The sequence below is a fragment of the Musa acuminata genome, chromosome BXJ2-2 (assembly GCF_036884655.1).
Source record: "Musa acuminata AAA Group cultivar baxijiao chromosome BXJ2-2, Cavendish_Baxijiao_AAA, whole genome shotgun sequence".
In the NCBI taxonomy this organism is placed as follows: domain Eukaryota; kingdom Viridiplantae; phylum Streptophyta; class Magnoliopsida; order Zingiberales; family Musaceae; genus Musa; species Musa acuminata.
The window spans coordinates 28,571,883-28,586,912 of NC_088339.1; the positions used below are offsets into that span (position 1 = coordinate 28,571,883).

Here is a 15,030-nt window from a genome sequence, read left to right on the forward strand (position 1 = left end):
ATCTATGTCGGCTAAATAGAGTGAAGCCAACGCCATGGATGAAATGGCAAAAAATTTAAGGATATTTTAGGGAAAAAAATCTATCTCAAAGGAGCCTATATTTTACTAATCATTTAAAAAGTACAACTAGTTTCAAAGCAAATTTGAATGTAACACTTTATTTATTATGTTTTGATTTGGATCTATTCATGATCAAGTTGATTTGATGGATCTACGATTTCTTTTCTGTCAGTAAAAGGGGCAGCTCAATTGCAATTTTATCTTTTGACTTAAGAGAGAAATTTCATCATAACAATTGAAACTTCCAAGTAAATAAACTTTAATTTTACCACTGGATTCTTTGAATTTTAATCACCATTTCGGTCAAATTCTATGGTCTATCATTTGCTCAGTTATCTTAATAATAAACTAAACCAATTTCATCATATCTCTTGATTTGCCAATATGGAAAAAACGAACAATCATCACAACTTCAAGTCACGTAAGCTTTTGCTCAAAATCCATGCAACGATTCCATGATAAATTTCGACCATTTATAAGAAAATAAAAGGTTTCCAGCTTTTATAAGGGTTAAAGATCTCCTAAAACAATTGGGAACACACTGCTCTTTATGCTGCACAAATATCGGTCATAAATTTCATAGGCAGACAAATATATATGAAATAGAGTGCTTCAGTAGAAGAATGTAATGAAGGGTTTCTGGGAGGATCAGCAACACCAACTGCTTCTCCAACAATGACACACAACTAAAACAGAAACTGAAACAATAAAAAATTACTTGAAACGTAGCAGCCCGTGATTACCCAGGATGACATCCCATGTCTCTAATTCAAGAATTATTTGACTGAAAAATATTGGGCATCAACGGGCAATATCGATCGGTATAAAGAAATGTCATCTTTCATGCAGGACTCTGATCGGATGATGTTGAAGTTCTTGGATCATATTACTTGCTTCGTGAGAACAAAATGCCGGCAACTACTGAGACCCCAAGGATGACCGCAGGGACTGCCAAATACTGCACCGTCTTGTTCATGAGCATGGTGGTTAAAGCAGATGATTTTTCTTTCCGAAAAATCTCAAGCTCTGGAATAACAGTGTCTGGATCTAGCTCCCCGATATAATAATCTTGCATCAGCTCACGAGCACTTTTGCTGTGCCCAGCATCTTCAAAGTCTTCAGTCGAGTCCCTCCCTTCAAAATATTAGACATACAATTTGGTCAATAGGCAAAAAAACTTATACCTAAAGTCAGACACCATTTTATTGTCATAAAAAAGAAATTGAAAAACTGCAAAATGCCTCGGATGCCTGAAGTTTAAGAAAATGGTGGCTAGGATAGATCCACATACCAGCCGCTGAGAGGAGCACATCATCTCCTCCTGGGTGCTCATCCAAATATGAAGTCACATCATACACCTGAAGTGGACAACAATGACAAATCCACAGTTTTAAAGAAAACCAAACAATTTTCTAAATTTTCAGATGCCAAGATAGATAAAAGAGCAAGTAAATAGGTTTTTGTCCAAGTCCTCTGTTTTGTTATCTTGGGTGCACCGGACAAACTAGTATTCAAGGAGAATATGCATACCTATGCTATGCAAACCTGTCCTAATTGTTTTGATCCTCAGCTTGAAGTTGTTCTTTTTTAGGACTCGGAAATTTTACTTACCATTGGCATTGAGGGGCTTCACGTGAACCTTTTGCATTATTCCACATTCAAGTGTCCGATTAATTAGTTTCTGCTATCTATCAGCCATTTCAAATCAAAAAGTGAAAAAAAAAAATTGAAATTGCATGCCCTATGGCAAAATGAATCTAATATCACTACAATTCCCAGAGGAAGACACCACAAGAGAAATATTGGGTAGACCAGAGTCATACAATCTAAAGATGTTTAGATTTAAGAGATGAAAACCCAAAAGTTAACAAGGAACACTAATATAATATCTGGAAACATGGTGGAATAATCATAATGCACTTATCCAACAGCAGGGGTCTAAGGCTCTTAACCCGGCTTATAATGTGATAAACTGGGTACACGATATGCTTACTTTGGCACTATAAACATCCCCTCTAAAAGGTCAAAGATCTACAAATTGCCACCAATGAGAAGTCTTAAGTACGGATGTGCATTCCTCTACTTTCTATGTTGCTCTATTAGATCGTTTTCAAAAGCTTCCCAGAACATTCATAATCTGCTTATTTGCATAAATCAAATAAAAAAAAAGGATTCACTCCATCCAAAGAATGTTAGCAAATAGTATATTCAATGGATAACCATTACCCATTACATGGATCTGTCCATGCCGAAGAAATGTGAAATGGTCCACATAACACAAACTTAGAATAAAGCAAGACAGTAAGCTTAAAAAGATGCTCTGTGCTTTGCTATTACCTGAGAGGAAAAGTCTACAAGCAATTTTCTCTCATGATATCCAAATTTAAATAATTAATACTTTAAAATGGCTTTTTTTATAAAAGGCCAAGTTGCTAAATTTTGATGATGCTCCAAATTGTCTAACTTAAGCCCAAGCACAATAATGAGGATGAACTCCAATTACAATTTTTTCAGGTTTCAACTTTCAAGCACTTATAATTAACATTGTTTCTATTTTCTAATCCACTCTTATCGTACCCCTTCTTTCCCCTTTCTTCACTTGGCTTCCCATCTGCTTTCTGCCAAGCATCAGAGCACAAAAGAGTAACAGAGACCATAAGCATCTACTACATATGCAAAAGCATGGATAACCAATTGGCCAATTTACAGAGAACAAAAAAGATTTTACAAGGACATGAGTTTGAAGCACCTTCTCGAGTATCAAAATATTTGTGTTCTATTATCTCAGCATTTAAGCTCCTCTATTTCTCAAGGATTGAGAATGATATAAACTAAAATCTACTTCCTCATTCTCTATTGCACTACTCAGCTTGGTCTAATTGTTGTGTTTGAAAAACGATAACACATGGTCAAGACACTCAGGTTAGGATAATGAGGCTTGAATCTGCATTGAAGGTGTGTATTCACAACATTAAGTATTGTATAATTTTGAGGCAAGTGTTAATCAATGCAAACAAGCACTGATTATTTGAGTTTTCTGAGTTAAAACAAAAGGATTAACCAGCTTCTGTATTTCTAAACATTGATAAAAGAGAATCATCAGCTTGCTGAATCAGTAAATTGAAAGTAAGGTCTTTCAGCTAGCTCCATTACAAGCTTTACCACGTATGGTACTTGTACTCTACTCCAGAAGTGTTCTAATATACTAAATACCAATAAATCCAACATGATGACATATGTTTTTATGAAGGGAGATACTACAAGCACTAAAAGAATATCAATACAAGTTTGAATAAATTGGTGATTAGCTTCAAGCTTCAATATTCTACTATTATTATTTGGTCTCTTTTGGTAAGTGGAAGACAGTTAGGTCTGACAATCTCTGGGTGACTTATCAACTAATCATCAATACCTCAGCCTACTGGTAGGCTTGAAAAGTCATGCTGAAATATCAGCAATCGACCTCACAAGTTCATCATTGCAATTTATCCTAACCAGTTATTATCTTGGCGATATAACTGCACCTATAATAGAGGCACGTGTAGCAGCTTTAACCAGACACCCAACAATAGAAATGCTCAACCCGTATCAAGAAACAGATCATGAACATAAAAGTTTTCCTGCAGACATAAAAACCTAAAACATGGAAAGTTTGCATGTGTTTTCCACCACTAGCAACAAGCAGCAATAACACCAACGTAAAACTTGATCCAACGCCCAGGATATTTCCGCCAAGTGTGAAAAGAATTCGTTATCATGATTGAAAAGGAACAAAATTTCCTAATACGGACATATTGACACCCATGTCCGCTACTCTGCACAAGAACGAATATGTACAGTACAATGGAAGGGTAACAAGTACCAGACCAGTATCCATAGTTATGATTGTTCTATTCCAAGCCACAGTAACATCAATTTGCTTAAAACTCACTCTCTTTCGTACCCTACTTGGAATAGGATTCACGTCAAATCCATGAACAAGCGTTCTTGTCCGAGTCGAGACTAGGGTTTGATAAAAGCATGTAATCAAAATAAACAAAGCACCGACCACACAATTCATCTGAAATCACACTTAGAATCAACCAAGTCCCTGCGTAACACCCAGCGCGTGCGTAAACAAGATGCACCAAAATGGCACCGTGGGCGAATCAAACAAAACAGAGCCTAAACGATATGCGTAAAGAAGGAGAAAGAAAGGTAGAAAAATCAGACCTTGCCGTGTATGACGACCCAGCAATCGTCCCTGGTGTTGTGCTCCGCGGCTTCTCGCATCGAATACAACTTGCTTAGGGTCGCCATCGCTCTCCCTCGCTCGCTCGCTCTTCCCAAACAACCTATTGCGAACGGGGAGAAGACAATCGACGACTTCCGCCTTCTTCCCCCCTTTCAATTATCCTTTCTCTGCTTACGCCGCTTATTAATAGAGAGCGGATCCGTTGTTGTAGCGGGTCGAGCAAGCAAGGCTTTAGTATCGGATTGGGCTGTTCGTTGCATTCGATTTGTTCGATGAGGTGGTGTGTGCGTCAGTATATATATATATATATATATATATATATATATATATATATATATATATATATATATATAGTGGAGACAAAAAAATACAAAAAAGGGTGGAAAATGAAAATTAGGGATTATGAGAGAGAGACGAAGGATTGGAGCAAGTTAGAACGGACCCATGGACGAGAAATGGACCCATTTGGGAAGCCCGAAAATGGCATGTAAGCCCAAGCTCGAGATCGAACCCCTGGATCACAATTGAAGTGGTGCAAGATTTAATCCTTGTAGTAGACATCTACAAATAATGGAAGATTATTACAAAGGTTTTTATATAGGAGATTGTGTTTTTCCAACTTTTACATTCCCTACTTCTGAAAATACAAATGACAAGGGGTTGATTTTTTTTCGGTACTCATGATTAAATTATGTTAAATAGGATTACCAATCTGTTAATTGGATTTGAGGCGTCGAAGTAAAACAGAAAATGGTATTAGAACTGGATATAGGATGGATTTGGATCTCTGAGTTACTACTGCTCTCTCTCTCTCTCTCTCTCTCTCTCTCTCTACATATTATCAAGACTTGGCGTTTCCAAATTGATTTCATGCATAGTCATTGCTTCACTGTACCGAGTCAAAAGCAAGGAAGAAAAAAGAACAAGGAAGAGACTGATTGAATGTGGTGCAGAAAATGTCAAACAAATGGTTCTTAAAAGAAGAGTTTGGCTGTGAGTGAATGAGGTGCAACATTGTCAAGCACAAGAAGGCTGGAGAAGACAACGTTTTGTTGTAATGCACGTAGAACAAAACATATCTGACAATTGATGGCATTGACCGAAGAAAATTAGAGCTAATACATAACGCATGATGGAACAACTGATAATATATACTGAGCTTTCAGCAGACGCATCCACGTCCAAAGCGTGCAGCAGATAGCAACATCAACAAGGACGAGTCCTGAAGCATACAAAAGCTCTGCGGACATGAAGACACGAGCGGGCGTGCTTTGCCAGAGTGGGTTTAGGATCTTCCTGCAACATGTTGGTTGGAAGCATCACAGTCCTGTCCCAACTCTCTGTTCTTCATCAACCCAGACAATAGTTTCTTCATCATATCATTCTCTTTATACATCTGCTTCAGCTTGGGATTGTCTCTAATGTTTTGCTCTGAGGAGTCCACCATGGTGTCAAAGAACAAAGACATGCTGGTCCATGGCCAGCCAAGTGTTGCATTGAAGACAACCAGAGGAACTAAAAGAAAAAAGATAATCCAGTTCCCACTCAACCCAGAAAGAGATTCCTGGTGACATGCACTTGCCTGAGCTTTTGTCTCTGACGTTTCTACTCTGAGGACTCCCACCATTTTCTAGGTCAAAGAACAAAGACAAGCTGGTGCATGGTCGTCCACTGCATCATTTGCTGCAGGAAACAGTATGTGAATCTGCAGAGTTAATCTTGAGCATCAACGAACAGTACATATTGGAGTTTGAGCTTCTTGGGAACCCCTCTCTCTCTCTCTATCTCTATCTCACACGCGCGCGCGCGCGTACAGGAGACACAAAAGGTGTTCCTTCTTTCTCCGTGTCGTCTGCCTCTGAGCAATCACACGTGTGACAGAAGAGGTCACACGTGGGGGTGGTCAGAATTCATCTTCGTCCTCGTCCTTTGCTCACGAGCGTGTGGAGTCTAGTGCAGGTACATCAATTAATCCACAGCAGAGACCGCACGTAAACCGTAGCATTGCTTGGAGGTGTAGACCTGCTGGGGTTCTATGCAGCTTGAAACCGGGCAAGAACCTGAGATAACGCCATGGTTCTATCACCATGGACGGGAACCGAGTAAGTTTTGCAATCAAAACAACGAAGAAAAACAAAAAAAGATGAGAACACCGAGGATGTGCTAGTCTCCACTTTCTCAACAGCAAAAAGTTATCATCTATTAGTGGGGTTTGGGTTTAGGTACTTCAATGCATGCATCTCAAATTTTTGAAATAAGATGAGAGAACAGTGACCAGCACATGCTCCACAATCCAATCTCTCTCGTGGATGTACATTTGATTCTATGATCTCTAACCCCCTCCCCACTTCTCTTCCTTATCAGAAAGCATTGAAGTTTGGCAAAAGATAGCTACCCAGAGGGCAGGGAAAGAGGAAGAAGACAAGAGGGAGACCCTCGTGCAAATGGTGGTGCATGACATTGACAGGCTCACCACCGTAGCCGACATGTGATCTGGGAATATGTTATCTATATCATGTTAGGTGTTATGAAAAGATACAAAACTATGCCCTTTATTTCTAACGTTAAAACAAGACTTTATATTAAGAAATTATTTCCATGAAGGTGATATCTTGCTTGGCCACGTCTACGATCCATAGAATCCATTTTAAATCCTAAACAGATACAATGGATCAAAAAATATATGTTTAAGCACAAATTTTTAGTAACAGTAATAGGTAGGTTAAACACAATTTGGAACCCCCTTCGTCTTATCTTGTGGAACTAATAAGATGTTCTCGTTAGAAGGTATCTCCCATCATATCTCATTAAGGCATATAATATTGAATACAAACCAAATTAGCTAAATTACAACAAAGCATTATAAGTGTTTTCTATCAATTAACTGGAGCTAATCATCAAGTTTGATTGTAGAATCATGATATGTCGATAATATACCTACTGAAATAGATTGCTCATATAATGTAACCCAAGTACCTGCGTTATACTATCTGGATCGCCCAGTATCAGCAGAATCCACATCATCACCTAAAATAGAACGATTCATATCAATTAGAGAACACTTGGATGCATAGATAGAATGATGACGAGTCATAAATTTTAAGACACGTACATACATGTGAAGTAATATGTATTTTGTTAGATGGTGTTTGGCACAGATAACTAAAACCCTGTGTTCTTTCCCATGAGAAGAAAAAAAACAGTATATTAATTTTTCCCCACATCTTTCTTCATTCTGGTACATGTAAATTTATGCAGTGATTTGTCCCCACCTCGACGTACCACATGGTATACTGTGGACGGATCAGCTTGGTTTTGTGCGTATTGTCACAGCCGTATGCGTCGCTCCCCCTCATGCTTGCCTCTCGTATGTCCCTGTCATGGGCCATCATTATGGTCAAAGTGAAACCTTTGCACTTGATTGGCGCATGATCTTGGTTTTGGAATTCCTCAATTTCTGATTTTTGCTCATGCAATGTTGGCTATTGTCATGACAAAAATAAACAGGTCATGAAAATAAAGATGTCAAAATCTATCTATCCATTTTTATATATGTATATGCATATGACTTGTTGCTCCTTGATTGTGCTTTTGTTTGAATATGGTCTTGAGAGATCAAGGATGGGAATTGATCCATCTCTACCTTGGGCAGGCACAAATAAAAGTTCGGTGAAAAGTGTGTAGGTGTGCCACATGGATCTTACATATAAAGGATGCTGATGTTGCCCCTTGGCATTACATAATGATTGATGATTTAGAATTGGAGAGAGAGCCTGAAAGCAAATTTGCTTTGCACTTGTGCTCTGAACCAATAATTGAAGCATATCCATATGTATATGATGTCTTGGAGATCCTTCACAAATTTGTTAGCAGGATATCACACTGTCTCATGATTGATTATTTGAAAATGATATCAACTTTCAAGTGAATAGTCATTTAAGAACATACCATGTCATATGTTTAAATTTTAGCATGCACAATTTCATACCACATGCAGGCCTGTATTCATGTGTTAGGGGATATCTTCAAAGCAGAGCAGCAAAACTGGGGATTATCTAATGAAGATGAATGATTCACAAATTAACCATATCAGTATCAGTATATTGTGCTCTCTTTTCTCTCATATGATATGAAGGGCATTAAATGGGTAAAGGAGAGGTACTCACATAGGGACAGAGACGGCAGAAAACGACAAAGAAGAGCCCTCGTGCAAAGAGACTCTGGCTGACAGCTCCACCGTGCACCTTCTTGAGTCCCACACATTCCTTTGCTCCTTTTGCTTCTCCCTCGTTGGATGAAGGCAAACGCAACTCATGTACATGTATCTGTACAGTTCAAGCATTGCACTTATTTTTCTGCCATCTTCCAAAACCATGCATCAAACTATTGATCAATTGTTAAGGCAAAAAATAAAGCATCAGTAGAGTTATTGTGGCTCCTGCCATAGCTGTCACCAGAGGAAGGGGCTTATCAGCAATTGGTGATCATCAGGGAGATAAATTCTATTTGCATGTGTACCAGATATACTCACAACAAACAAAGAAAAGAATTATTAATGACAGAACATGCATGCTTACTTGCTTCAACAGTATCAATCAATTTTTCTTGCTATATTTCATGCATATCCACCAAAAAAAAATTGGTCACCTCTGTTTTCTTGCGTTCATAGGGAGAGAGAGGTGGCATCTGAGACGTCCTTCGCGTCTGCCGACTACACCTTTTGGCACTGTAGTGTGGTGTACCCTTATCGTCTGAAGACTTCGGGAGAAAGAAGGGCAAAGGGGCAACTTCAACTTGGCTGTCAAATCAACATCTAAGGATCTGTTGGGACCATGCATTTCTTGAGGTCACAGTCCTAGCCACCATTTTTTCCCACTCCAAGACACAGAGTCACCCTCGAGGCAAAGTCAGATAAAAAAGGTCACTAGGCAAACTATGGTGTCATAGTCCTGCATTCATTTTACCATGGAACTGTGTAGGATTTAGAATTCAATATTCCTAACAATTAAAGAAGAAAATTAAGGTAACACATCAACAGTACAGCACATACATTCTTCAGTTGTGATTTAATGTTTCTGAAGCTTAATCATGAATTCATGATAATAACCTCAATGGCCACACCATCTTGTCTCAGCAAAAACGGAAAAAGAAAAAAAAAAGGTATTATCGTCTACACAACTGTTTTCCATTGCTTCACTTAATACTGTTTTTTAATTATTGGTCATTGTTACTCCATCTAAAGGTTTAAGCCCCTATACAAGGCATGTATTTTAAGTTCTATGTTCTTAACACTATCTTTATTGTTGTGATGAAAAAGCAAAATAATTCACAGCAGTGTTTTCTGCAATTTACTTGTATATAAGATGCCATGTAATGCAAAAATTTAAATACTGACCAGATTAAGATCTGACAGGGTTCATTGATTAGGCATACCGCATAGATCTCTAGTGAACTCTTTATAAAAAAGAAAGAGACTTTCATGATAAAAATTAGCATGTTCTTAAATAGTTTCTTCTGAAAAATCTGAAGTAATTATCAGACATAAACCAAAAGCCACTTACATGGTCCTCTAGGGCCCACATTTTGATCAGTTTCTTCCTCAAGCACATGCATCAGAATTTTGGCAGCCAGATTATTTTTGCAATGGGGCTAAGAAGATCTACACAACAGGCATGTGAGGAGGACCCGACGTTTTTGTTGTTGTTGTTGTTGAGTACTATACACACCACATATTCTCCTTTAGTCCCTTTAGTTCAATGTGATGGCCACCATGTGCCGCCCAAGTGCTTGCAGTTGCAGACAATTTCTTTTCCCCTCACATCTCAATATCCCAGGTCATTATTGAAAGGCTCTACAATGTATACATCCAGACCTCCTATCACTTAGTTTTTAGGTTATAAACTGCCATGCAATAAATATGCCAAATATTTACAGATGCTCTGTGTGTGTGTGTGTGTGAGAGAGAGAGAGAGAGAGAGAGAGAGGACTGCTTCTTCATGACAAAGCATGCAGTTCATTTGGATTTTTGATCAGGAATTAGGGGTTGAATAATAAATACCTCATTGAACCTTGAACAGATGGGACCTTGGTCAAAGACAGTCCTGGGAAGCTGGGATCTCTCGAATGTTGCGACCTGTAACCTGCTGCGGAGAGACTGTTTTCTTTTTTCCTCAAGAACAGGTAACTTTTTTCTTCTGTGGTATGTGGAGGCCTATAAATAGGCACGCAGATACTAAGGCAGAGAGTTGCAGGAGCTCATCCTTGGTAGCAAACATGGTGGTCTTGTTGATGGTGCTTGGGTTGGCACTGGCCTTCCTCGTCACCTGTAGTGCTCTGTTGAGATGGAATGAGGTGAGGTACAGGAAGAAGAGCCTGCCTCCGGGGACTATGGGTTGGCCAGTCTTTGGGGAGACTACAGAGTTCCTGAAGCAAGGTCCTAGCTTCATGAAAAACAAGAGACTTAGGTGAGCTGGAAAGAGCTGAGATATGTGAATTTCTTGATTCCTTTCCAAAATTTAAAAATAAAAGTTGATACAAAGATGATCTCTTCCAAGATGACAGATTTGCTGCGACTAAAATGTGTTTTTCTTTTCTTTTTTCTCAATGTCTCTTCTTTTTGGTTTGGTTTTAGTGAGTTTTACAGAAAAGTAGCTCGCTGAAAAACTGTTTCTTGAACTTGATTTCTTTTTATGTCTGCTAGGTGACTATACTCTAATTGCGATGTCACATTTCTCTCCTTAGAATCTCCCATTTGAACATTTTCTTCTTTGTTCTGCTCATATTATGGTTGGCAAGAATTGACATTGTTTTACTATCTCTGCCTTCATTCAATGCACAACACATTATTGTCCTTATAACTAAAATTTTCACTTTAGGTTCACCAGCTTGACATGCTGGAAATTCTAACTCTATGGTATATTCTTAGGCTACAAATATTTCACTCTTCGATGGCCTTAATCTTAGATGTCGTCGAAGTGTTCATGTCAACTGACAGATTTTATTGTCTGTGTTACCATTGATATATAACACAATATTGACCTCATAAGTCCAAATCTTCATGTAGATTCACCAGCTTCAAATCTTGGAAACGCTAACTCAAAGGAAAATTCTTGTTACAAGCCTCAACTCTTCTAGCTCCTAAATCTTAAATGCCTCTCAAGCGTTCATGTTGTTTTCTCACATCTATAGGCATGGGAGTTTGTTCAAGTCACATATACTGGGATGTCCTACAGTGGTGTGCATGGATCCAGAACTCAACAGGTTCATTCTAATGAATGAAGGAAAAGGCTTCATTCCTGGCTATCCACAGTCCATGTTGGATGTACTGGGGAGATCCAACATTGCTGCTGTGCATGGTTCCCTGCATAAGATTATGAGGAGTGTCATGCTTGGCCTCGTGAGCCCCCCCTTGATCAGGGACCAGCTCCTGCCCAAGATTGATGAGTTCATGAGGTCCTACATTGATGATTGGAATGGAAGAGTCATTGACATCCAAGAGAAAACAAAGGAGGTGAGTCAGTTTCCAATTCTCCTATGCAGGAACATAACTCTCTACACTCAGTATACCACAATTGTTCTTTGTGGATGATCCTGGTTTATGTTCACACTTAAAAAGATGCAAAAGAAAAAGAAAAAAAAGATGCCGACTGCAGGGACTTGGGAAGAGATCAGAACGTTTATGCTGCTATAGTAGTTGCTAAAATGAGTTACTTGTTAAAACAGGTGTCTATCAAAGCTTTATTTTGCTTCATGATATCCAACTGTAGGTTTACCTTTAAAGCAACAAAACATACTAAAACATTAACAGTAGAAGAAATTTCATATATCTCTTCTTCACTCTTTTGCTTATTTATTTTTTTCGTGGCATCAGGGATTGAAGAAGATGATCTATGTAGTATTTTGCTTCTCGATATCCTACAGTAGGTTCACCCATAAAGCAATAAAACATACGAAAATATTAACGGTAGTAGAAATTTCATATATCTCTTCTTCACTCTTTGGCTTATTCTTTTTTTTTTTTTTGTGTGGCATCAGCGGTTGAAGAAGATGAATGGTTGGCCACCCTTTTAATTAAGAAGTGATACAAAATATCCTTTTATAAGAAAAAGCATCAGGAAAAACTATGTTTAGAGGGTACATTTCATTCTCTTTTATATGTTTTTTTAATGGAAATGGCAGTGTCATTTTGGAGGTTAATGGTGCCTGCATGCATACAAATTCTAGGATTTATACATCACTGATTAAGACCCACAGATCCTTTACATTGTTTAATTGCTTTAGCCTACATATTGCAATTTTAGATCTATAGTTCCTTCTTTGTGTTCAGATGGCACTGATGTCAGCATTGAAGCAAATTGCTAGCATTGAGACAGGTCCAGTCTCGAAGGGCCTAAGAACAGAGATCTTCAAACTTGTTCTTGGGACTCTTTCCTTACCAATCAATTTTCCTGGCACAAACTACTATCGAGGCCTGAAGGTAGCTTCAAGTTTCTGAGTATTACCATTTTTCACTCGGATAATAAGATACAAATTCATAGCTAGTGGATTTCTTATAGGCAAGGAAGAAGGTTGTAAGCATGTTGCATGGGATTATAGAGCAAAGAAGAATCTCAAGATGCTCCTACAATGACATTCTTGATCACCTCCTAAAGATTGATCCAAGCTCCAAAGTAAAACTTGATGATGAACAGATCATCGATCTGATGATTGCCTTAATCTATTCTGGATATGAAACTGTTTCAACAACTTCGATGATGGCTGTTAAATATATCCATGATCATCCTAGAGTCCTTGATGAACTCAGGGTAAGATAGTAAGATTAGCACTGGTGATTCCTAGATCTTCTTTTACTTTCTTTGCTCTTATCATTAGACTTCCGCTTGTAGAATGAACATCTGAAAATTCATAATGAAAAGTCCTGCAAGGATGCAATTGATTGGAACAACTACAAGTCCATGACTTTTACTCGTGCAGTAAGTAAATGACTCCCGCTGAGCTATTTCCAGTAATTGAGCAAAATCTGTCTTACAGGAGAAAGTGTTTCTTATTGTAGGTAATACTGGAGACTCTAAGAATGGCCACAGTGGTCAATGGGGTACTTCGAAAGACAACCCAGGACATGGAAATGAAAGGTGAGCCCAGAGGAAAAGAAAAACACTATTTGATTTAAATGAATTTACTGCTGACTGATAAACTTCTCAATCTTGTCACCTTATCCTATTCTAATCAAAGAAACCATGTTTTCATCAGGTTTCACAATACCAAAAGGTTGGAGAATTTATGTCTACACTAGAGAGATAAACTATGATCCTTTTATGTATCCAGAACCTTTAACCTTCAACCCATGGAGATGGCAGGTAAGAAATCATGAGTTTGTTGTTCAGGGATGCTTATTACAAAAGCTAAATGCATACTTCCTTGACTAAATGCAGGAGAGCAACCTAGATTCACACCAGCATTTCATGCTGTTTGGAGGAGGAAGTAGGATGTGCCCAGGAAAAGAATTGGGAACAGCAGAAATTGCAACATTCCTTCACTATTTTGTAACCAGATACAGGTCTACAATTTCTCCTATCTTTATCTTCAGCAGCTTCACTTAAATTTGCAACTAAGCATAATCTGGCTACATGATATAAAAAATAAGCTTCAACAAACTTAAGAAAGTATACAATTGAAGTATAATAACAAACTACTAGACCTTTTGTTCATCAACTTTTCATCCAAAGATGCATATAGCATCTGTGATTTATATCTCTTATCTTTGCTTCAAGTGTCACGGTGGTGAACTCGAGCATGAGTTCCCCTAACTTTTTCTCAAATAACCTTTTTCCTGATTTTCTATTACAGATGGGAAGAAGTTGGAGGTGATAAAATACTAAAATTTCCAAGAGTACAAGCTCCGAACGGCCTGCACATCCGTGTATGGGAAAACTAGGGTCAAAACTGTACAGAGCATTAGGTAGTGTTGCTAACAAATGATCAGAAGAGAAGCTTCTATATTTTGTTTCTGCGTCAGTGAAAGTTACAACTACCGTTTCCTAGATAGAAAGGTGCAGATGTTTTCTGCTATAAGTCTGTTCATAGAAGAGGTACCATAAGTATCCGATAAGTACAAGGTCTTGATATGTTGAAATAGTGACAACCAACTGAATCAGTGATGTCTCTGTTTTGCCTTGGTTCCCAATTTGTGTGGCAATATGGTTAGCCTAACTTTCTAATACATTGAATATGATTAGCCTGACTTTCTAATTATTCTTAGACTTCAAAGCCCGCACCAATTACTTAACAACAATTACAGCTCAGGAGATGTCATCGTTGTAAATCCAGCTTGTTTTCATAACTCTGTTTGCTTGAATGGAACATGCGAATCGGTACTCTCCTCTCTGATAAACAGCATTTGGCAAATTAGTGCTCTAAGAACTTGTAAGAGAGTAGATGTGATGTGTTCTGGAGCCGTCCACTTCTTTGCCCTCTAACAAACACTGACGACGCTTCCCGTGTGTCCTTGACTCACTCACCACCCAACAGCGTCTCTTCACCCAGCCGCATGGTCAGAATGAACAGAGTCCCATGCACGCTACAGCAAACATAGTGGCATACAACCCAAAGCATCTTATTCTTCTTTTTCTCTTCTCTCTTTTTATCTCACCCTCAAGCATTTCGTTGTTGGACAAAACATGCAAAGCGATCTTACCTTGCGTAGTTGTCTTATGTTAGGAGAAAGAGAATGAAGTCAG

At 38.4% G+C, this 15,030-nt stretch overlaps 3 protein-coding genes across 4 annotated transcripts; 1 reads left to right on the plus strand and 2 right to left on the minus strand.

Annotated features, from left to right (window-relative positions):
* Positions 1–654: 654 nt before the first annotated feature.
* On the minus strand, positions 655–4,547 carry LOC103975620 (cytochrome b5). The gene is made up of 3 exons (XM_009390634.3): positions 4,273–4,547; positions 1,352–1,418; positions 655–1,194 (listed from the first exon to the last, which is right to left on the minus strand). The coding sequence occupies exons 1-3, from the start codon at positions 4,357–4,359 to the stop codon at positions 947–949; spliced, it is 402 nt and encodes a 133-aa protein (XP_009388909.2). The 5' UTR covers positions 4,360–4,547; the 3' UTR covers positions 655–946.
* A 695-nt stretch (positions 4,548–5,242) lies between these two features.
* LOC135586241 (uncharacterized) lies at positions 5,243–10,569 on the minus strand. Its single transcript, XM_065094494.1, has 6 exons — positions 10,564–10,569; positions 10,353–10,505; positions 8,461–8,619; positions 7,567–7,776; positions 7,271–7,321; positions 5,243–6,373 (listed from the first exon to the last, which is right to left on the minus strand). The coding sequence occupies exons 1-6, from the start codon at positions 10,567–10,569 to the stop codon at positions 6,263–6,265; spliced, it is 690 nt and encodes a 229-aa protein (XP_064950566.1). The 3' UTR covers positions 5,243–6,262.
* Positions 10,335–14,545, plus strand: LOC135583353 (cytochrome P450 85A1-like). 2 transcript variants are annotated; one of them, XM_065096372.1, is made up of 10 exons: positions 10,335–10,474; positions 10,546–10,758; positions 11,483–11,804; positions 12,621–12,770; positions 12,850–13,098; positions 13,180–13,266; positions 13,347–13,425; positions 13,544–13,650; positions 13,726–13,850; positions 14,141–14,545. In XM_065096372.1, the coding sequence occupies exons 2-10, from the start codon at positions 10,568–10,570 to the stop codon at positions 14,226–14,228; spliced, it is 1,398 nt and encodes a 465-aa protein (XP_064952444.1). In that variant the 5' UTR covers positions 10,335–10,474; positions 10,546–10,567; the 3' UTR covers positions 14,229–14,545. The 2 variants fall into 2 exon arrangements, with proteins under 2 accessions (XP_064952444.1, XP_064952445.1); XM_065096373.1 differs by lacking the exon at positions 10,335–10,474 and having other exon boundaries at positions 10,498–10,758; positions 11,358–11,804.
* The last annotated feature ends 485 nt before the right edge of the window (positions 14,546–15,030 follow it).

What these genes read in the sequence shown, in the direction of transcription:
- LOC103975620 (XM_009390634.3), bottom strand. Translation starts at nt 4,359, where the DNA reads ATGGCGACCCTAAGCAAGTTGTATTCGATGCGAGAAGCCGCGGAGCAC. An exon ending in GGGTCGTCATACACGGCAAG is followed by an intron (nt 1,419 to 4,272) that starts GTCTGATTTTTC and finishes TGTCCACTTCAG; the next exon opens with GTGTATGATGTGACTTCATA. An exon ending in TGTGCTCCTCTCAGCGGCTG is followed by an intron (nt 1,195 to 1,351) that starts GTATGTGGATCT and finishes AATATTTTGAAG; the next exon opens with GGAGGGACTCGACTGAAGAC.
- LOC135583353 (XM_065096372.1), top strand. Translation starts at nt 10,568, where the DNA reads ATGGTGGTCTTGTTGATGGTGCTTGGGTTGGCACTGGCCTTCCTCGTC. An exon ending in GAGTCCTTGATGAACTCAGG is followed by an intron (nt 13,099 to 13,179) that starts GTAAGATAGTAA and finishes TTCCGCTTGTAG; the next exon opens with AATGAACATCTGAAAATTCA. An exon ending in CCAGGACATGGAAATGAAAG is followed by an intron (nt 13,426 to 13,543) that starts GTGAGCCCAGAG and finishes TGTTTTCATCAG; the next exon opens with GTTTCACAATACCAAAAGGT.
- LOC135586241 (XM_065094494.1), bottom strand. An exon ending in ATACCATGTGGTACGTCGAG is followed by an intron (nt 7,322 to 7,566) that starts GTGGGGACAAAT and finishes GTTCTATTTTAG; the next exon opens with GTGATGATGTGGATTCTGCT. An exon ending in ATCCAGATAGTATAACGCAG is followed by an intron (nt 6,374 to 7,270) that starts GTACTTGGGTTA and finishes CCATGGTGATAG; the next exon opens with AACCATGGCGTTATCTCAGG.